General features: G+C 34.8%; 1 protein-coding gene across 1 annotated transcript; it reads left to right on the forward strand.

Annotated features, from left to right (window-relative positions):
* The first annotated feature begins 593 nt into the window (after nt 1-593).
* Nucleotides 594-23,280, forward strand: LOC145690235 (uncharacterized). The gene is made up of 4 exons (XM_081764925.1): nt 594-739; nt 9,370-9,456; nt 16,769-17,005; nt 22,703-23,280. The coding sequence occupies exons 2-4, from the start codon at nt 9,370-9,372 to the stop codon at nt 22,979-22,981; spliced, it is 603 nt and encodes a 200-aa protein (XP_081621051.1). The 5' UTR covers nt 594-739; the 3' UTR covers nt 22,982-23,280.
* The last annotated feature ends 598 nt before the right edge of the window (nt 23,281-23,878 follow it).

The following is a 23,878-nucleotide window of genomic DNA, read 5'->3' on the forward strand; positions in this document are numbered from 1 at the left end:
ATTTCATTTCCTTCCTTAGCTCTTTGTTCAAACCGGAAGTAGTTGAAATAAACGATTTTTGGTTTAACCTTTATCGCCATAGAACAAAATCAGTACGGGATAGCGAGTAATGGCTTTTTCATACTGGATTCAGCGTCCGAGGAACAGACTCTATCTTTGATCTTATTACTCTATTGCAGCCAGTACTTATAGATGCACTACTTCAAGTGTGAGTATTGAATTCGCATTGTTTGGAAGTCTAGTTTCAAACTGTGAAATGATGCTCACTTATTATTATTATTATTATTATTATTATTATTATTATTATTATTATTATTATTATTATTATTATTATTATTATTATTATTATTTTCAAAATGAAGGTAAAGAACTTTTAATATTTACAAAAATACAGTAAAAATTACAGGACATATATTATTTCTCTAGCAATTGAGAATCATTTGTTTACTAGTTCAAAATTCAATTATTAATTTTATTGAATAAGAAATCGTTGTTCTATCTATTAAACCATATTCAGAGCTTACAAGGTCTACAATAAAGACAAACGCAAAAACGTACTGGTATTTCTTCACTACTTCTTCTGAGAACAAAAAAACAACGGAAATTTGAGGAAGCAACAGGATGCGGGACACCACAAAACAGGATATGTCACTGTGACTTATGAAAAGATTCGACATACTTCATCTGCATTTGGAAGGAGGCCATCGTGAGGAAGAATCATCGCATTCTTGCGCGAGAGGTAAGATTTTAGCAATTCCACAAATTCATAAGAAAAGGCGTAGCATCATGGCAGCCTTAAGGATAAGCAAGAAATCTTATTATCAAATCTATTCGTGTAAAAATTGCAACTCCAAATTCGTTGCTATTTATTAGTCGTCAAAATTTCTGAAAATATGTCTTAAGTTATAATAATTTATCATAAAGTTATAGTGTAATTTCCAGAAGTGCAATTAATATTCTTATTGTGCTAATGGACCTAAATGGTCACTTAATTTGGGCACAGGTTTAAGTTATTCGCAAATCCTCAAGTGATTGCTACCCTTTTATTAACATCAAAAGAAGAAGATAAAAGTATACTTACTATACCTTGAAATAAAATATTGTCAGAAACGTTACGTATGTTGAGCCAAAGTAATTTGTCGTCTAGTTTCATTCATGAGTGTTGAAATAACTTTCTTACAATCTCAAAATTTATGAAGCTATTGTTTCGTGAATGCAATCTTTCACTTGCAAGTTTCCCATGTGGTTTAAGTTTATAACATGATTAGTACTTCGTCTTAAAATAAATAAATAAATAAAAAAGTGTTCAGCAAACACAAATAAGCGTTCAGAACTTTGAGAAACAAACAAGATCAGGATTAGGATTTAGATTTCTGAGCTTTCTGCATCTATAACCATGGTAGCCTGTCACGTATGAGGGATCACCTCTTGCGTTGATCACACTATCCGAGGAAAGGAAAGGAAGGAAGCGGCCTCTGACCTGTGTTAGGTACAATCCTGGCATTTGCCTGGTGGAAATAAGGAAAACCCAGGAAAACTGCACTCAGGATGGAGGATGGATGGTTTTTACACTTTTTCGACGGAGTGTCTCCCACCGGAAATTGAACCTGATATCATTCGCACCGCATTAGCGACTACGCTACGCGGGGCCACACAAGAAACAAACAGTTACTGCACTTTTTATTATCAGAGAGAAGAGAAAATCTGTATTTTTATTCAACATCAAAGAAAATCGAGACATCTTTTTTGTTCTGTAGATTTCTTCTCAATTATTATTACAATCAGGGAGTGGGGCTTACAAGATTGTATTCATAATACGTTCTTTCGTTCGTCCGTTACTCCACACGATAACTTAAATGAAAGCGAATTTTTAAATTCTAGTTTTTTGCGATAGACAGTTGGACTGATTATCTCGGCCTAGTTCGTTGATGGAGTTAATACGTTAATATCTTTATGGGTAACGGCGACTTTAACGGTATTTACACATATCCTGTTTAACATCTATAACACTCCCTGACTTCTATACAACCTGCACAGCAGTAAAGAAATGTTGGTTGCCTATAATAAAAGTATATGTAGGAAAGTAACTGCCCATATCCCATTCCATAGTTGGAATCACATGATTTTGTTTGCTTTTAGCAGAGTTTTTTTTCTATAACTTGGGAGTAAGAATCAGTAACAAAGGAAATTGTACGCTTCGGGTAGTGTGTGATGGAACATTATTCACTGGATAAACATTACACCCCATTTCCCCATTCTATAAGTAATGCATATTGATCAACTTCAGTAAATTTTGCACAATCCTGATTAGCCTATATATTAATAAGGTGGGACGTAGAAACCACATCCATTGTAGAATGTAATACATATGTATATGTTACATTAAATATACCAGTTTTGGTTTCCGAAAATCTCTAACAGAATTAGGATTTATTTCAGAAAGGAATGGCATAAACCAGTAGTAACTGGTAGTCTGTGAAAGCTGCGATTGTAATATACAAGGTATAGTTTTAAAAAAGTGTTTTCGCTTCCTGAGCAAAATATGGTAAAAAAAAATCTTCTTTCTCACAGTTTATGCTTATTGATTTATTACTGCCATACATAGCCAGCAATTGCTACTCAAAGTAAGTTAAATGTGTTTTATTATAAATACAAAGCCTCTGTATTGAAATATATAAATTAATTCTATATCAATATATTTATGAAAAATATGAAACTACTTTTATCGATGGACAAACCTTGCCTTCCCTGAGTAAAATCTAAAATGATACTGCTGGTGAATATTTTGGGCATATCGTTCTGTATGTTTTATTTTATTTTTATTTTTAAGAAACGTTATGGAACGTTTTTAGAATGCTAAAAAATAGAGAACATCCCCACAAGGCATAAGTGCAAGTCGTGTCTAAAAGAAATTATTTATGAATATCATTTGATTATGGAATGCCAACGTCTGACCCATCTCGCATTTGGTTCGAGCGGATCCGGGTTCGATTCCTGGTATGGATACTTGGTCGAAAAAAAATGTAAAAGTTTTTTCAGACAATCCTGAGTGAGGTTTTACCTATTTTCCCCGTTCACGCCAGGCAAGTTCCGGGATAGTACTTCACATAATGGTCCCAGGCCACTTCCTTCCTCCCCAATTCTCCGGTCAATTTTGATCGCCCAGGGTCGTCATCTCTCATACTTGATGGACTAACATGGTCATCGATGTCAAAAGCTCAGAAATCTAATTCCTAATCATAAGAGTCCGTGGCTAAATCCTAGGTCATGTGCATTTGTGGTAGACATCATGTTCACGGGTTTTCTCGGAATTTTTCCGTAGCCTACCATTATATACCTTGCTATTTTTTAAATGTAATTAATTTACATCTACTATCCACTCTTCTTTTGGCCTCAAAATTATCAACACGTGATATTGAACTAAATTTTGTGTGAAACTGGGGAAATTTAAAACGAAGCTGGCGTGCTTACGGATATGAGGTGATCAGTCGAGTGAGGTATTTCCAGTGGCACATGCTCTTTCAAAAGAAGCAGAGTACCATTGAAGACGATCAAAGTAACTTTCTACGAGCTCACAAAATAGAACCATTTCTGCGACCTGTGCATGAAAATCGTTGGGATACCATTAAATACATTTTTGCAATCCTGATTGTTTTGTTTGAAAAGTCGAAACAAGACATGTGTCTGGCCTCCGAAGAAGGAGCATTGTGCTGAGGTTTGTCAAACGCTTCGTCAGCCTACTGTGAATGGTCTATCCTTCTTATTGAAACTCATCACCGTGCACAAGAGGTGACAATCCAGGGAAAAACAAGTCAGTCAGTCGTTGCTATGAAAGAACACGGGTCCCCAAAAGCAAAGAAATTGAAGCAGATCTGTAGACCAGGCAAGACCATACACATTACTTTTTCTCGACATTCGGGAAATCGTGGATCATGAATTTGCTTCCGAAGGCCAAATTATGAGCCCCGAGTTCTACGTAATGTTCTTCGTCATTTGGCTAGAACAACTGTGGCACGTGGAAAATTGGATGTTTCGTCATGATAATCCACCGTGAGTTTTCCACTATAACAGCGTCATCACACTTTCTTACCCACCTTACTAACCCATCCACAACGGACAAGACATTTAACATATTTTGACCCTTGTGACTTTTTCTCTCCCCGAACTAAGCTAAGGGGCACGGTGGCTCAGTGATAGAGCGCTTACCTCTGGTGTATCGGGTTCCTGTTTCATTCCCGGCCAAGTAAGTTTGTAGTAGACAACATCGTGCCTGTGGGTTTCCTTGGAATTCTCCCACTTTCTCATTCCACCAATTCTTCTATCATCATTCACTTGCTTTACTCATCGTCTCTCTTAGTCTGAAGGGTATAAACGTGGGACGTTAAACTAAAATATTTCATTTTCATTTCATTTCCGAAGATAAAGCTACATTTAAACAATCGCTGCTTTGACAACGTGAAGGAAATTCGAAAGAAATCATAGAAGTTTATTGGTATATTTTCAGAAGGCTTCCAGCGTACGTTCCAGAGCTTGTAGCAATGTATTGCTTTACAAAGGAACTATTTCGAAGAAGATGCTCCTCAATACAGTTTCTTTTCGAAATATCTTTTTGGAGGAGTATTTATGGATGTGTGGGGAGAGGGGATGATAAGAATTACTCACACTCAGAAGCATATTTACACAGACATATATATACCCCTTTTCCGCCAAGAAACTTAAGCTACACTTTTTTCATTCGATATATAATACATTATAATATAAATAGAGTTACCATTTTTTGATGCACATCTTTCTCTTTTAGAGCAAGGAAGGATTTTCATTAAGTACCCATTATACCAAATGTTGTCTCCGGATGTGAATAGACGTAGTTTTCCAGCAGCTTTCTCCCCTTTTTGGATTCTTTATCCCCTTCTGCCATTTTGAACCCTTTCCCTCTTAATCTGGTTCTAATGCCCTTTTCTATCCTTTCCACTGCTACATATTTATTTATTTATTAATCAACACAACAGGCAGATGCCCATTGTAATATTATAATAGCTTTCACAAGGTTTTTCTTAGTGCCTTACAGGACATCGTACATGAAAGTTTAATGTTATTATAAAGTTTGACCAATCGAATTCATTTTGAATTATTTTTTGCAGGAATATCAAACTGACAATATTACGCCTTAATTCTGATGAAGAGATATTAAAATTGTCTACCAGTGTGCTATATTTTTTTAAATGAGGAATAAATTTCAGTTACTTTGTATTCCATATGCCTAAGAAATTTTGATTTAACTTTTTCAATTTGTTGGCGATACTTTTGTTGCGAGGGGTTCCAAATTATAACGATATATTCAAAGGATCTTATAAAATAGAGGATCTGCCCATATATATCTTCATCCTATTAAATAATGAAGCCAAAAAACAACCGAGCATCGGCATGTCTGATTGGCTACTCTCGTTTCCGCCATCGTCTGATTGGCTACTTTCGTTTCCGCCATGATCCTAGTGGGTGGAGTGGGCAGAGCAGGGGTGGCAAAACTGTGGCGTATGTCTTCAATATTTTGTTGTAAGGTCAGATCCTCTATTTTATAAGATCCTTGATATATTCCAACTTCGAGCGTATATATGAATAATACATACATTTTCATGAGTGTTGCAATATTACTGAAGTCCTTTCCACTTTTAATTATGAATCCTAATAATTTAAAAGCATCTTGAGTAACACTTTCGATAGGTCTGCTCATAAAAGTATTATTAAACTTATAATCATATTTAAGGATATTTTTGTTTCTGCTGAACGATAATGCGTTACATTTATTTATGTTTACTCCAAGTTTATTGACTGACACTTGTTAGCAATACTCTGTAAGTCGTGTTGTAAATCGAGACAATCATGGACGGATTTTTATCTTGGCTTATCTAAACTTTCAAAGAAAATAAATCGGCAATCTCTGTTATGATTTTTTAAACTAACCACTTTTTGAATACGAAGTTTAAATAATGTAATACTGATTTGTGCGGTCATTCAATAAGGCAAACCATCTAATCTTTAAGTAATTTCTCGAACAATTCATTACGAATGTTACTCCCGATAAGAGTATTTTAAGAAAATAGTGTATTGAACCACGAAACTGCACCAAGAATTACTAGGAAAGCGTCGGACTCCAATAGGGGAGTCATGTTAGATGAAACCACAGACACAAGTGGACAGACGTTTTGAGTTTTGATGTTCTTCCTCACAGCCGAGGAAATGAAATCGATGTTGTGCAATATAAAGGAACTGGAGGATACTAATGCCAGTTGCCAAAGTTCGTAAAAGTGTCTTGATGGTTTCAGGGACTGCGTATATGGTTTCTGAAGTTAACCAAATGAAACTTACGTTCCTATAGTTAGAACATTTGAACATGATTGCTACATTTCCACCATTATGTTTGACAGTCTATTAATAACGAATATGATATTGTGCATCAGTTAATCTAAAAACCGAAGAAAATTCTGAATATCTCGAATCACATTGTTACCCACAAAGAAATCACAGCCCATATTCTTCCGAATTTCCTGTTCATTACTCGCTGTAAACATAGATCGAATGTCTTGTCTTCCAGTTTCAGAATTTTTATTTATTTATTTATGTAACAATCACCAGATACAGCTCAGAGGCCATTTTATACTGTATATCTAGCAACAATAACAATGGAAAGGATTTGGAAGGGTATCGGCCAGGTCCTGTTTAGTAAGTACCATCCCGACATTTGCCTGGTAGGACAGGAAAACCCCAGTCAGGATGATCGGCAGAGGGAATCGAACCCACGACCTCGCGAATGCGAAGCCAACGCTCTACCACTTGAGCTACTTCCCTCGGTTGACAAGATCAAGCAGTTTGTGCTTTCTCTAATTATTTTAGGAACAAGATAAAACAAGAAAACGAAAGAAAGGGAAAAAAAAGTACTTGAGTAATTCTTCAGAAAAATTCAAACGTTGTCGAATTTGTCAGATCTATAGAGTTGCCACTCAGAGTTAATATGAAATTTGCCCTCCTATTCTCTGTGAATGTGTCTATATGAACATGTTTCAGTGTACAAAAACGTTTTGTCTCAAAATGGAAACATATTCCACAACTTAAGAGTTCAATGTTGTTAAGTACAAAGACTTCATTCTTCTTTACTTTCTGCAGTGACGGCGCTAATATAGGCGTTTAATGTAGTATTTCTCCCCCCTCTCTCTGTTATATATATATATATATATATATATATATATATATATATATATATATATATATATATATATATATATATATATAATACTCCCTCTCCCTCTTCCCTCCTGTTTTTTCGCCTTATATTTAACACCTTTTCAGTCCCATTTTTGCTATGAAAAACACCCTTTTAAATCTTAACCCTGATTACGGTATAATAAAACCAGATATATTGCTATTTTCGGTTTAGGCAGCGTCTCGGAAAGAAAATCCTAAATAAGACGCTATTACTGTTTTGAAATAAAGAAGATGACAGGAGAGTTTATTCTTCTTATATTCCATAAAATAATATCGAATAAAAAATTGTTACACTTTTTGTTTCTCCTTATTTTTAGAACAGAATGAAGATCATGCGCACATATTCAAGTAATTGCTAAAATAAATTTGTAAGTAGTAAAAAATAAATTATTAAGATGCAAAAACATCTAAGCCAGTCATATATTTAGCAAGATTTTATAAGAGCACTCTTTTTTTTTTTCTTCAAGATTTCTCTCAAAGAATAGCAAACAAAGAAGTATTAGTTTGAATTAGGTCTAATATGTAAAACTTTTCAAAGTGGCACTTCCTTACACTAATCTTACTCTGAGAAAGCCCACACACACAACCCACCACAAAGACCGCACACCAGAGGTGACCGCTATACCACTAAGCCATCGTGGTCCCTGCAGTAGTCTTAAAACCAGAGAAAAGGACATTACTGTGTCCATTAAAATATTACGAAAACATCCAGCAACCAAATCATAATGGTTGCAATTCTTCTACATTTTCTATTATTATTATTATTATTATTATTATTATTATTATTATTATTATTATTATTATTATTATTATTATTATTATTATTATTATTATTATTATTATTATTATTGCGTAAGCTCTGGCGTAATTCTTTTAACTAATTCGACAGTAGTGATCAATTCCTTTGTTTCAGTTGGTATTAGTTGGTGACGTAGGGTTTATGCAATCTAGGACATCTTGTGGCTCCGATATTTCGGCTCCACTTGTTTTAACTTAATTGCGTGATTGAAAGTATTGCGTTTTTTTTTTAACCTTTTGTTGGTGACGGTGAGAGAGTTTCGTTTGATTTGGTCCTCTCTCACTTCTCAAGCTGTATGCTTAAAAGCTCACTTGCAAAATAAACAACACAAATTTACAGTTTTGCATAGCACATCATTCCCATATAAACATGAATCTCCTTGTCATTCCTCACATCTGTACATGTCCCCTTTACAGACACAAGTGGAGAACATCTTGATAAAAATCGTCAAGGGCTTTCATAAAGGGGATTTTTTCGATTACTTTTTTCAATATTTCGCACCATTTGCAGGATTTGAGCCTACTTCTGGTTGGAGTTTCTAATTCACGTATGATCTGTGATTTCTTCCTTCTTGCATGCAATATGTAATATCTAAGCAAATTAATTATGTCAGCGATATATGTTCATTCCAAACCATAAAGATTCATCTTATACTGGTTATGCTCCGTTTTTCATAATCATTTGACCATGAAACAAACGCCTGAGAGATATGCAACTCCTATATACAAATATGTGATGTTGGAATGTATAATTCGTAGGTATAATGCTTTACTTTTTTAAAATTTCAACGCTTCCAGTGTACCCCTAAAAAATGAAATAAAGAAATTATGGCCATGTTTTTTTTTTAAATATCCAAGTAAAACTGGACAATCTACACAAAATATGCAATCTACCAGTGAAAACGGCACGTATATTTAAAAAATTTTACTTCCCGAGCCAGAAATGATATATGGCTTGTAGGCTCAAGTCCGGCCCGCGGACTCTTCCAGAGCCCGTGCAGACCTCTAGCACTTGTGGTTTTTGTGATGTCATTGTGGAAAGGATTGGATACAAACATATAAATCTAGCATTTTAATATAGTAAAAAAGATTACTACAAGAATCTTCCCTTCAGTCAGTGAAGCAGACCAGATGGAACCAAGTTATGTTACTTGGATACATACAGGGAAAAAATCTTCGAATTTACAACAGGAAGGACTTAAAAAAGAGTTCCTGCATAAGATATTTTGTTCGTAGTGTTCTAGCTATTAACACTATGTTGGGTACTTACTTCATATTGCTTTTAATCACTTTCTTTTCATTTTTTCACAGATGGCGCGCTTCCAATGTTTCATTTACTTTGCCATCCTACTGTGTGCAGTACATAGTGCACCACTAGATCAAACCACCGATGTACAGGTATGACGTTCTCCTCTGTTTATTCCTCTTTCATTTTCCTAAGTAGTATCAAACCTACCTCAAGTGTAACTTGAACAAAGAAGAGAAAGTGCTTTAAGCAAAAGTTATTACGCAATGATAAGTATCAATTGACACATGGTTTCATAACACATGCATTTTAGTTATGACTTCATCGATAGTTTAATCTTGATATAATTATAGCGCATCGAAACATACGTTTAAAAATATATTTTACTTCATTTATCAATCAAATGAAACGTATTCTATGTATAAAGTAGTATGCCAAAAAAAGGTTATCTAAGAATATTTTCATACGTTTCCAAGTGTTATATGTATTTTGATGCATTGTCGCGTGTATTAAAGTATACATTCCTGATACACAAATTAACATGTCAGTAGACTAAAATGTCTTACGCTGATATTGGATTACAAAAACACCTAAATCGAAATATCGGGCAGTAACTCAAGGCCTAGGCTAGAATTTAAATACAGTAGATCCAGAGTTAACCGATAATCACGGACCGAAATCTGATTGGATAACGGAAAAGTTGGTTAAGATGAAAATCACCATTTCATAGCCTCTAAATTGTATAGCACCTATCTAATGGTTTAAAAAATAAAAAAAGATGGCAGTATTATAATTCAATAAGTTTAACTTATCAAAATCAGAAGTTTTGACCGCAAACTGCTCCAGTGACATTCAATCAAAGTTAACACTGGATATTGAATAAAGCACACTAGACTATCAGACAATCCACACACTTATTTACGGTTTATGTGTATTGATTGAAGAAAGCACAAAGCAGAAAAAAATACGTTTGAATCTACAATAGTGTACAAAGTACAGTACTGTATTTTATGATCACATTACAAATTAAAAACGCATTCGATTTGTTGTACGGAATACTGTTGTAGAGCACCGAGCGCCGTTGATAACGAAAATTACTTGTTTCTTGGAAGATAAGCAGCTGATCCTACGCGTGCTTACGAGAAAGTCCATCGTATAAGAACTCATGAACTTAGCACTATATGTAATACATATTTCAAATTCACTTACATAGATTTGTGCTATTCTTCCAATTGATTTATTTTTTAAATTCCAATCGAAATAAGGAACATAATAAATTTAAAATCATTATTTAATTACCGATTAATGTTCTTCTATATTGAGCGGTGCAACTTTGCTGTACATTTGCGCTCAGATTATTTTGTTTTCTATATAGTTCAGAACTCTTCTACTACTAAATGAACTCCTTTCCCGGTGGGAACTCATATGATTTGGATCCTACGTTAAGTTTCAGGTCCAAGTCTCATATAGCCTCGGTACTAAATGAGACGTTAGATTCCAAATCAACTACATTTAACTTTCACGCTTATAGAGAGTGGCGGCTATAGGATTTGTAGGGTCCAATGGCAATAATGCAATCGCGGATCCAAAAGTTGGAAACTCATGTTAACAGGGAAAAAGAGAATAAGAACTTTTCAACTGCGTAATTATTTGAGGATTGAAGACTATAATTATCAGGTATGTTGAAAGGGGTTATACAATTTATAAATTCTGTATCTGCTTTGTGTGAAGTTTTTTTGGTAGATTTTCACATTCAGTTTATGAATCTAAATACTGTAGCGCTTAACGCTGATTGATTTCAGTTTAACATCTCACGTTTATGTCCTTTAGGCTAAGGGAGACGATGATTAAGGCAAGTGAACGGTGATGTAAGAATTGCTGGAATGAGAAAATGGAGGAAACGGGAATACCCCGAGAAAACCCACGGACACGATACTGTCCACCCCAAACTTACTTGGCCGGGAACCAACAGAAGTAAGCACTCTAGCATTGAGCCTCCTACTAAGATATATAATAAACTGATTACTATATTGTTAGTGAAATGTTGCATAACAAGTACTTCTATTTAAAAGAAAAAAAGAAAAAAAGAAAATTAACAATAATTGTCACTATTATAAGTCTGCGCATTTCCATGATATTATTCCTACAAAACAAAATTTTATCAGTTTTCAACATGGAATAGACCATATATATATTGGAAAATTGATCATTCAGGACAATCAAATCAAACTGGCTGACGCGTAATTAGGACCAGGTTTTTACGATCAAACTCAGGAGAGAGATAGAACAGATTGAGCAAAGAAGGAGATGGAACAAGGTGAGTGGAATGGGATTGCCAGTGTACAAGCAGTCATGATTCTACGAGTAGTGCATCTACGAAACCTTCGAGACTACACTAATTTTGCCTCCCACTACTGTCTTCTCTCAACACTAGCCTTGCTGTCTTCTTGTTCTCTCTGTGTGATTTACTGAGAATATGAACATCAATATGTTACGTCACTGAGCATCTAGTTGAAAATGACTGATCTAGCAAATGAATACTACTGTAGAACAGCAACAAAAGAATCTGCATATGCGTCGATCCATTAAAAACTGTCTTAGAAACATGCAATACACAAGTCAGGGTAGCTAGCTTTTCGAAACGCCATTGATCTTCAAATTTTGTACTGCAATTACTTCATTCATATACAAGTAATGATAGGCAACGATGCTGACTTTCCAAAATTTATGTGGGTGCATATCACTGACGGGTCGTGTTAGCCTATATGTTTTCAGGGAAGTCTCAATATTTGATTGATTTATACCTGTATTTAGTTAAATCTTTTTATGAACACTGTCATAAAGGGCTTTGCTGTGACAAAGTAAAACATACCCATATTGTAAAGATAAGTTGGGGCTACCCTGACTCAGTCGGTAACACGACTGACGTAAAGGCAAGAGAAACGGGTTCAAACCAGGGTCTAAACTAAAAATCTTATGGAATTCGCTGCACCTACAAGATTATTTCTGTGGGTGCCGGAGCCCTGGAGCATCCACGTAGTTAGTGCGTATGATGATAGGTCGAATGAATGCACGTACGTATTAAAAATTAAATACTTTCTATAATAATAGATAGCAAAGTACCCGTAGAGTGCATAATTTAACTACTGACAAATTTAAAAGTAAATTGTATAATTGTTTAACTGATGTACCGTTTTAGTATGTGAATAAATTTAAATATTGTCTGTTGAATCCTTTTACAGTATGTCTAATGTTAATATGTATTCAAGTGTCTATTTTCTTTATTCTATTTTGTTTTATTTAGTGTCCCGTCATGGTTGATCAAATTAACATTTGGTGTCCATTCATGTTCAAATTAATATGATATCATGATAAGCTACGAATATAATGGAAGCAGACTTGTTAATGTAGTAATAGTAAAGCAATAGTCCTTTTAAAAGTGTACTTATTTTACAAGGTTTTTTCGTCAGTAACTTTGAACTAATTAAACAATAGAAATGTAATTCTCATTACTATACAAAAATTTGATTCTCTCTACGTAAAAGAAAATCTTAATTATTAATTCTTAAATCGTTCCGAACTTTTGATAAATAAAGATATAGCCAGTTTATATCTACTTTTGCTGTTGACTGTGCAAGATATTTGTTAAAAGTTTTTTCAATTAATGTGTGCCTTTCCCATCTTTATCCCTTGTGAACCCGTAAAAATAATATATTATTTTCTTAGTAGTAAAATTTCTAATTTATTGAGGAAAATATTATGTAACATACTTAGGAAGCTAATAGATTTTTGCGATATGAAATTACCAAGTACAAAGATTTTCTTTTACAACTACAAGGATTTCCTTGTAGACAGCAAAACAATAAGTAAGAAATAAACGCGTTTTTTAGATGTTAAAATATATCTGTCAGCTGGCGATGTCCGGACCAGTAGCCTATATTATTAACTATCCACGTGATGAACTTTAGCTTGAAAATGCAAAAGGCTGCTTGGGTTTCGGTAGTTAGACGACTGTTTCCCAAAAATGATTAAAGCTGGCTGGGTCCCAAGATCATATCCTGTTACACGAGTAAACAAATGTAAATGAAACAAAAGTACTATACGATTTGAAACAGAATGTATACACCAACGACTAAAATTAGCAGAGGATACGGTGTATACTACCGTATTGCATCATGTTTTTGTCCTTTAGGCGAAATTATCACTGCCAATCATTAAAGTGCTGAATTCCATGAAAGTCACCATAAACTCTACCACAAGTATCCAGCAATAGTCGGCAAACATAGTATTCTCTATTGCACGACAATGCATGACCATTATGTAATTCAGGAAAGGAGAAAACTTTATGAGTTGCAATATCTAACCCTTCCTCACCCACCATATTTTCCTGATCCCATCTACTACCACATCTTCCGGCACCCCTCGATCACTTCTTGGCAGGAAGGCATTTCCCTCGTACCAAGCAGTGCAACGTGCGGTTGAGCATTTCTTACATCTCAAACTCTATACTGTTTTGGTCATAGAATTGAATCGTTCATGAATAATGGAGAAAGTATGTGGCTACGGCCTCAGAGTACTTTGACTAGCAAGATATTGTAGTTTACTTTTTGAGAGGGGTTTCAAAGTGCCACACATCAATCGAGCATATCAATCGCATCAACTCAATTGAATTATACACATAGTTCAATTGCATTGAGTTGAGTATTAAATTATTGGTTGACACTAGAAATAGTTACATATTGATCTGATTTATGACAATAAATGACAATAGTTGAAAAATACATCATGTGAAAAAGTAAGTTGTTCAGTATGTAGTGTGCAGTTTATTAAAATATTGGGACTGTTATAATTTTGATGTTCAGTAATGACTGCGTTTGTTGGATTAATTATACTAATTTAAGATGAATAAGTTTTCTGAGAATGTAAAAGGGTATTTAACACACCTAAAAATGTTGTAATGGGTTTGTGGTTGAGGAAATAATAGGTGACCAGATTCTGACAAGCGAAAAGCAGGACACAAATATAATAGTATATGGTAGTTTACTGCGTCGGCAGTACGCATGTCCTTATTTCGTTCAATGTCAGTCTTAAGTTAATCATTCATTTTCGATACAAAGAAAAGCACTGAACAAAATTATCGAACGAATTCAATACAGCTCCAATTGTTTCGATGAATGACAAGCAGTGGTTTATTTTTATGAACGTACAGTGAAACTTCGTGTACGGCTGAAGATTTTTTTAAAAATCGATTATCGGAGCATGGGATTATTTTAAGGAATAAAGGAAAATTTAGATCGGCACGAGGGAACTTTTACTTATCTTGCTAACATCACTGTCGAACTTGAAGTAGAAATCTTTCCTACCTTACCAATATCTCAACAAGCCCTTCTAAGTAAAAACAATGTATTACAAAACAATGGTTTATTGATTGTTCTCCTTGCTTATTATGAGGAATGTTATAAAACAGCGGTTCATCATTCAGGAAAAGAGTGCATGTGATTCAAAATGTTGTGAATAAAGGATGAAACATTAAAATATTACAATTAAGTTACTGTAACTTAGGACATTTCGCAGGACATTTAAAAAAGGTCATTTCTCGACTTTCGCAACAAGCTGTCTTCGCAACACGCAGGACAGCTCTTTAAAAAACTGTACTGCGAAAATCAGTACGTCTGATTACCCTAAAATAATAACATAATACAGGGTGATTACAAACACAGTCCCTCATTTCGAAAGGATATATCTTCAATATTAAAGTAGACTATGCTACTTAAAATTTCACACTAGTTGTATAAACTCATAAAATTTTTGAATGAAGTTGATAAACACTCTTAATTCTCAATGATCTTTAGGAATGCGTCAAAACAGCTGTCAACTTCATCAGATCAGATAGTTCACAAGATCGTTGGAGTTGGATTACCATCTTGGTATCTCCCGCGTAACAGGTGGCGTGCACATCGACTGTTTGTAATTGCAATTAACATCACCAAAAAAAAGTTATGAATGTATGTAACTAATGTGGAAGCTTAAGAAAAATAGTACTTTTGGTATTACTGTTTTTTGGTCTCCCCGTAGTTACAATTGCTGTTGGTAAATAGTTTTAGATGTCTACACAACTTAGTAGAATGCTTTCTATAGTAAAATATGCAGCAAAAGTATTACTGGAAAGTAGTGTAGGTACCTTATTATTTACATTTTAACTAGCATAAGCAAGTTTGCTCCTAGAAAATTTTGTCCTGAGGAAGACAAAGTCTATATTTGAGGAGGCTACAATGCGACGTCCCTATGCAAGAGTTCCGTGTAATTGCATGATCTCCGGAGACATGCAATGGACTCAAAGTTGGGATGTTTATTTATAGGTCCTATTCCAAATTTTAAAATGATTTTTCTCGTGGCCTCATGGACGGATGTGTTTAAAAATAGCTTCATTGAATTCAGGTTCTTCAAGTTATAAGTTACAGTAGTAAGATACTTCCAGCTGCACAGGCTCGAGCGTCAGCAGACGTGGTCTGCTCCTTTTCAATCTTTCCCTCCAATGTCCCCAACATAATATGAGCACACCTGCCATAGAAATTTATCTAAGTGTGAACTCTTTTATAATTGGAATCTTTATGATGAATATTTAGTTAGTTCTAACGTATTACCATCACCATCATAGGTTTTCTTTCATTATTGGCTGATCATTTGCCGCAACTGAGAAGCTTCCATGTTCTACGGTCTTCTTCTAACCTCTTCGTCTTCACGTACGATTTCTGTATTTTGATATCGTCCATTAGTTGTACTTTCCTTCTCCCTTCCCTCTCTGTCCTGCCACCATACCCTCTACTATGTCCCTCATGATTACAGTTCCTTCTTAGCCAATGTCAAGCAGCCAGTTTCTCTTTCTCTTCTTAATAATGTTTAAAAATTTCTCTTCTCCCCCACCATTTCTAACACCATCTCCCGACCCAGCTAATTCTCTCCATTCTTCTGCACACCCACATTTTGAAAGCTTACAGTCCTTTTTCAACATTTCTGCGTAATGTCCATGTTTCTGACCCATACAATACAATACTCCACACGAAGCATTTTATCAGTCTTTTTCTCAACGCTTTATTCAAGGTCCCACAAAATAGACTTTTCTTCCTCCTAAAGACTTCTTTCGCCATTCCTATCCTTGCTTTTATTTCATGTTCACATTTCATATCATTAGTAACAATTCTATCTAGATATCGAAACCTGGTCGCCTGTTGTATTTTCTTCCCTCCTACTTCTACATTTGACACCGACCGCTTTGCTCCAATCACCATAGCTTTTGTCTTTCTCACATTTATTTTCATCTCACATTCTTCCAGCTCTTACTCAAGTTTTCTAACATGTTATTGATGTTTTTGCATCTAATATTATTCTTACAAACTACCTACTAAATGTAAACACAACAACATAATTCCGTTAATACAAAGGGGCACACTTTTCTGTTTTCAGAGTGATGACGAACAACAATATGACTCCCAAGCACAAAATTTAGATGATCCTGGACAAGATCTGATATCTTCAGATCAGTTAAATGACGTCGAAGGAGACGATGACAATGAGGAATCTGACTTGTACGACAGTCAACAAGGAATTGATTCTAGAGTTGATGAAGAAGAAGCAGGAGACAATGAATTGGAAGAAGGCGGTGGTGAAAGTAACTACGGTGAAAACAATAGTAACAACCAGGTAAGAATAATGAAATTGTGATCGTAATTCTCACACTTTAAAGTAGGTTTGGTTTAAGATTTTATACATGGCAGAATTCTTCGGTAATCACCAATAGGTATTTTCGCACTTTTGCGGGAAATGTTTCACATAAAAAGAGCGATAAACATAATAATCATTAAATAATAACATAATGATATACGTAAAACGGTTTGATATCAGTGGTGGCTTTAGCGGGTAGGCCGGGTAGACACAGGTCTACCCAAAAATTAAAAAAAAAATTAAACACTAAAAGATACAATAAAGAATAAATATATTTTTCACTATTTATATTAATGGAAGATAATTATTTAACAGATAGCATCAACCACTACTGTAAAAGTAATGCCCTACTGTCATTGACCAATCAAATGTGAATATGTATCCATAAGCGAGTAAGCGAGCCTACCCAAAATTAAAATCCTAGAGCTGCCCCTGTTTGATGTATCGATCTGCTGTAAATGTCATTATTAGAGACTGGACGTTTAGACATTAAAAACTTGGAAAATAAGCAGGCAAATAGGCACTTAAAATTTAAAAAAATATGCAGTACAATATGTACTAAAATGTAACTCGAAGTAATGATGATAAACACGCAATACAATTAAAAAAATAAATTAAAGTCATAGATAATGTTCAAACAATATAGAAACATACCTGTTTGTTAATATCTTCTTTTACTCTATATATTACAATTAATGGATGATATAAAAACAGAAAGATCATACGCGAAGACGAAGAAGTTAGCGGAGGACCGTGGAGCATGGAAACTTCTCAGCTGCGGCAAGTGACCTGCCAATAAAGGCAGAATACCTATGATGATGATGATGACTCTATATATAAAAACGAAGCTTGACATATATTCCATTTTGGTAAATACATTCTATACAGCACTGTATCACTACACATAACAGTTCAAAGTTTTACAGAATTTTATCAGTGCATATAGCAGTCTAAAGTTTTACGGCATCTTATTACTGCAAACAGCACTTATATTTCTTGGAAGGGGCAAAATTCTTTCATGAAATACTAAATTATATATATTTTTCGAAATGAAGTCTTCTTGTGAAGAAAATGCATACAATGGGCAACATCAGGCACTAAAGCAATTATTTAGGCAGGAAGGGGCGAAATAGACAAGAAAACAAAACAAAATTGACTTAAATTCAAAACTATAACTCCCCATATAAACTTTAAAACGTTATTTTTCATTTCCTTAATGTTAAAGAATAGGTATTTTGCCCAACATCCGGTCTCTAGTTATTATGATCTCCATGTTTACTTAAAACAACTTATGTGAAACTTATATAAGCAGTTTTCTTTTTGTTTTTCTTTCCTTTTTTTTCTAAATACAACCTTTGGAATAAAGTCAAATTTTCAATCCCTTGTAACGTTGTTCATATTTATTAGAAATACGTGACATTATGACAATAATATTAGACTCTAAGCACTTCAGATGTGTATTGTTTGTCTGTTTCACTTGTTTTATTACCCTTATGAAGTATTTCAAAATTTTAGATATTTGCGATAGCAAGCGCGCACTCAGAAATTTTTGTTAGGGGTGGTTCTTCAATACTATAAGCCACTACTATTGATCGGATAGGATATGTAGTATTGAAGGGATATTATTCTGCATTCGAAAAGACGACAAGTAATTGTAAAATACCTCCACCTATATTTTCAGAAAAAAATGATACAACTAGAATGTTTTTAGAGGAAAATGAATGCAAACGAAGTGTAAGATCAAGTTTTCGTGCTTCATCAATCATTTCTCATTGTTCTATTGAGAAAGTGTACAATAATGTATATGTTGAGTTAGAAAGTTTGGGAGGGGGTCTGGACCCGGTGGACCCCTCCGTGAGTATGCCCCTATATGACACTTGCGTCTCTGGTTTATAACACTGAATAATAAGTGTAACATTGCATGTTTTCGTTTAGGATATGCAGATTTAAAACGTAACAATCTGATGTAGTGCCATTTGAAAAAAAAAAAAAAATACAAATTTATGTCGGGTTAGCAGAGCACGTCAAACAATCCCAATTGATATTTGCATCATTCAAAATTTTTGCGTTTCCATCAACTAAATAAGAGAACAAAGTGTACTGATCGTGAAAGAAAATCAAATTAGAGATTTCAACTGATTTTCACGTTTCATGGCTCATACGTAGCAATAATAATAATAATAATAATAATAATAATAATAATAATAATAATAATAATAATAATAATAATAATAATAATAATAATAATAATAATAATAATTTTTCGGCGTCTGTCCATCTGTTCATTCGTTCGTCCTGATGCATATTCATCTATTATAGGGAGCTAGCTTGTTTACCAGCGGGGGCTGAGGTAAAGGGGGAAGAATTTCAACAATTTTTCTGCCTGACTCTTGCAACACTCTCTTTCCTCCTTCTATATGTCAGCGTTGCCAGGGTTAAAAATTTGTCACATGAATGCCATTCTGAAGAGTTAGTGTGAGTTGGTTATTTGTTGTGTGCTGTTGTGGTTTTGTTGCTTATTATTCATTTGACAATGGCTTCACAGCGTAAGAGAGGGCAAACTATACACAGCGAAGCTATAGAAGTAATAAGGAAGGCCATAGTGCAGTGCGACGAAGAAGCGGGGAAAAAAAAAACTGAAGCATTTGTTATCACAGCCTAATTTGCGTGTGTCCACGTATACAAGGATCTTCGATAGGGATTGCATAATTGCATAAACTTTTTGAATTAAGTGAGTATTAGCTGAATTTTTGGACAACGCACTGGCAACCTTGTCCAGGACCGTCGAGTGACCGTTTCTTGGCGACGGGGTGGGGAACCTGCCAATCAACTCTGAATTCCTCAGCCTCGCATTAAAGCTAGTTCCCTATAATACAAGCCACACCGTTCAATGCATCCAGACCAAACTTTAAACTTAAGATTTTTATATGATTCTCCAGGAATTTTTCAAATGTTTTCCAACCCCTAAAAATAAGGGTAATTTTCTGAAGGGTGAAAATCAAAATTGCATATTTTCTCAAAAATGGCTCTAACGATTTGGTTTATATTTCATAAATTAATTTTTCAATTACAATCCCTTACAGTAGTATAAGTCATTCACTGGGATAGTTTATTTTTTTCGGACAATTTTCTCAAATATGACTTAGACGATTTTATTCATATTTCATAAATAAATATGTTATTAATAACCTGACATAACACATTTGTCCTAAAAAAAAATGTACAAGAGGTAGTTTATGCTTGGGTGGTTTTCTTCAGACTCACGTTGTTTATATTTCATAAATAAATATTCCATTAATAACCTGACAATATGACATAAGTCATTATCTTTGTTGAAATATCTGCAAGGGATATTTTACTATTGTTGCTGTTTTCTTTGGGCAAAATTTTCCGAAAACGTCTTATTTTGTTCGTATATCACAGGAAAATCTTTCACTGATAACTGCAGCAGATAATTTAGTTTAAGGATTTGGAGTGAGAAAGTTGTAGTGCTGTGACTCTTGGGCGTTTTAAGACCATCCTTTGGTTTGGCGTTGTCCATACTGTATATATATCACCTTTATATAATATACTGTTTATCTAAATGTTAAAATCCTAAGTTATCATCTTCCATAACTTCACTATTACGTAGAGACGATAAACGAGGGGTGAAAAACACTTTTTGTTTTAAATGCCGCATTAACAATCACCATATTTCCCAAGAAGGTCGCATATAATATTTTTGAAAACGCCTAATTTTTGTGATTACAGTTATTATAGCTATGTTAATAACGTACATAAAATGTACACAACTATACTATAAAATACTGTATTATTTGATATATATATATAACTTCAGAATTATATTTCTCGTATGTTTGTTGTCTCGTATATTTCTTATATAATTTAGTATATTTCATAGCAGACCGAAAAGACTGCGCTTTATGATCCTGAAAGCCACAGGTTCCCCACCCCCTGCTCTAGACAATCTTATTTCTTCATTTAGTATAAATTATACGTTTATTTGTTATAATGTATATTGACCAGCCAGAATATTGTAATCTCTTTTCTTATATCTGGTATGTCCACATTTGGCTCGCAGGACAGCAGCAATGAGGCCTTGGTAGGTGGTTGGAGGTACGGCGTACCACATCTGCACACACTATTTTCTAATCACTTAATTCCTTGGATTCTGCGGAGGGAGTAGTTGATATCGGATCTGATGTTCTATGGCATCACAAAGGCGTTGAATTAGGTTAAGATTGAGTGAGTTGAGAACCATTCCAGCTACTGAAGTTCCCCACTGTGCTCCTCGAACCACTGCAATACAAAGTTGGCCTTGTGACAAAAAGCGTTGTCCTCCTGAAAGATGCCATTCCCACCTGGAAATATGGCTGACTTAAATTGGATGTACATGATCAGCAACGACCTACTACTGTTAGCTAGCAGCCGTCAAAATCCCTCCACACGCGCTTCCAGGCCCATAGATGACCATGTGAAGATTTATCCAACCATAGTGAAGTCATCATCGTCTGTCGTCATCCTACTGTACACATCTCGAGCAACTGTTCCCCTGGAAGACAACGGATTTTGACCTAACTATCGATTTGATGAAGAAAGAATCATGCCTCATCGAACCACGCAACGTTGTCTCGTTGCTTTGCGATCCAACGATGATGGGCATGGGCCCATTCCAATGATTATCAATGATGGCGTAAGATTAACATTGGTACACATATGGGTCATCGACTGCGGGGCTCATATCTAATGTTGTACGATAAACTGCCTGCTCAGACACATTCGTGCTTTGTTCACTGTTAAAATCTGCTGTTAATTGTGTCACACTTTGCACTCTATCCTGTTGTACGAACTTCGACAGTGTACGATGTCCGAATTCTTTAATGCGATGTGGCCGTCCCATGTCTTGTGGTTTGGTGTTGGTGTCCTCTTCCCACCTTTGGAAGAAACTAATCACGGCAGCTCGCAAACGCCCAACAAGTTGCACTGATTCCGAAGAGCTCGTTCCCAGTTGTCTGTCCATCACAATCTGACCCCTATCAACGATTTTACTGGAAATTAGTGGGTGATTATAATATTTTGGCTGGTCATTATATTTTCAGGAAGCAAAATAAAGAAAAAAATGTATATTTTCGATCAGCACTTCGTTAAATACTATAATAATACGTTAATTTTTATTTTTTGAAAAGATCCATAATTTAAGGTCTCATAACGGTTATACCCTATAAGCTAAAGGAGGTGGATAATTAATAAAAGTGAATCATTATGATAGAATTGTTTGAGCAGGAATATGGGAAGAAACCGGAGAACCTAGACAGAACCCGCAGATTTCTGTTTTTTCCATCACAGACTAACGCGATCTGGGATCGAACCAAGGCTCCCTTGCATCAAATGTGAGCGCTATACCACTTTTCTGTAAAGAAAATAATAATACCCCCTTTCTGGCTTTTACTTTTTTATCTTTCTGAAATTTTTGACTACTATCAGACTTAGGCGAAACCTAGATGAGTTTCGTTTCACGATTGTCAGTCTAACGCCTCAAACCGCTCGACTACCCCACACTGGTTTCCACTTAGCCACACTGCCTCCAGTTTCCGTTAACGATGTCAATGTTTATTTTGGTATATGCTATAAGCAGCCAATATTTATAATTGTTTTTATTTATTTGTTTTTAATCAGCCCTCAAGTGGATCATCCAGCAGCCTGAGTAACATATGGAATTCAATATTGTCATACTTTGGTGGGGATGATGATGACGCTGAAGACGAAAGTGATGAAGATCAGGGTGAAGACCAGGACGATGAAGATGAAGAAGGTACAACCGATTTGGAAGAGGAAGAAAACCGTCAAGACACATTGGAAGATATCATTCAAGACCAATACCAGGGAAGTCAAGAAGAATCTGATGATGATGAGAGTGAACAACTGCAACAAGCAGCTAAGTTTATCAAAGGATAAATGCAACTGGAATGCAAATGTAATTGGAAAACGATATTTGGAAGTAACTAATCACTTTTCGTTTCGGTAATATTAATGTAACTTCATTGGCATATATAAACGCAACGGCTTTCTTTCATGTGATCAAGCAAGGAAAATACAGTATGAACTGAACAATTCAAATATAACATTAAAAAGTTTGGCAAAACAATTAATTACACCGAGACAAGACTAGTACATATTAGTTTATTTTTTGTAAATAGTACAAACCTTGTCATTGTAAGCAACAAGTTTAATATTAAAGGAAACATTTATAATTTTGCGAGTTAATTCTCATTGCAACATCCTACTCCTGATTGGAATATTATGATTTGAGAATTCAGTAGAAGCCCCCAATCCGTCACCTTTGGTATTGGGGTATGGTCGGAACGCAGAAAAGGTCGGATTATCAGAAAATACAGAAAAATATGGATTTACAGTAAAATAAACTAACTCTGAACTCAAAAATGACAGTATTGTTCTCTACAGTAAAAACATTGCAAAACACCGCACAGAAGCTGTTATTGTTATTGTAAAGAGCATTATATATTGTATGTACAGTATTTACTAGATAAGCCTATAGTAAAATAATACTTAGAAAAAAAATCAGTTATAGATTTTTGTTTAGATGTTTTGCTTTAGAAGTGAGTACTATTTGTCCAGTCTTTGTAGCACTGTTAATTTCTCATTTAATGAAAGAGTAACGTGTTTACGTTTTACTCCTGACATTTTGAAAAAACACTGTAGTAAACGAACACAGAAGAACACTGTTGTAAAACCAACGAATAGTAAGCACTAAAAACTGCACAGTACAGTACAGAAAACGCACAATGAAAGAAACGATGCAAGAGATGACCTAGCACTAAAGTGGATGTGCGG

Source organism: Thermobia domestica, chromosome 7 (assembly GCF_964235325.1).
Source record: "Thermobia domestica chromosome 7, izTheDome1.hap1.1, whole genome shotgun sequence".
NCBI classification, from domain to species: domain Eukaryota; kingdom Metazoa; phylum Arthropoda; class Insecta; order Zygentoma; family Lepismatidae; genus Thermobia; species Thermobia domestica.

Excerpts from the sequence above, each read along its gene's own strand:
- LOC145690235 (XM_081764925.1), top strand. The coding sequence starts at position 9,370 with ATGGCGCGCTTCCAATGTTTCATTTACTTTGCCATCCTACTGTGTGCA. Across the intron at positions 9,457-16,768 it reads ATCAAACCACCGATGTACAG|AGTGATGACGAACAACAATA; the intron begins GTATGACGTTCT and ends TTCTGTTTTCAG. Across the intron at positions 17,006-22,702 it reads AAAACAATAGTAACAACCAG|CCCTCAAGTGGATCATCCAG; the intron begins GTAAGAATAATG and ends GTTTTTAATCAG.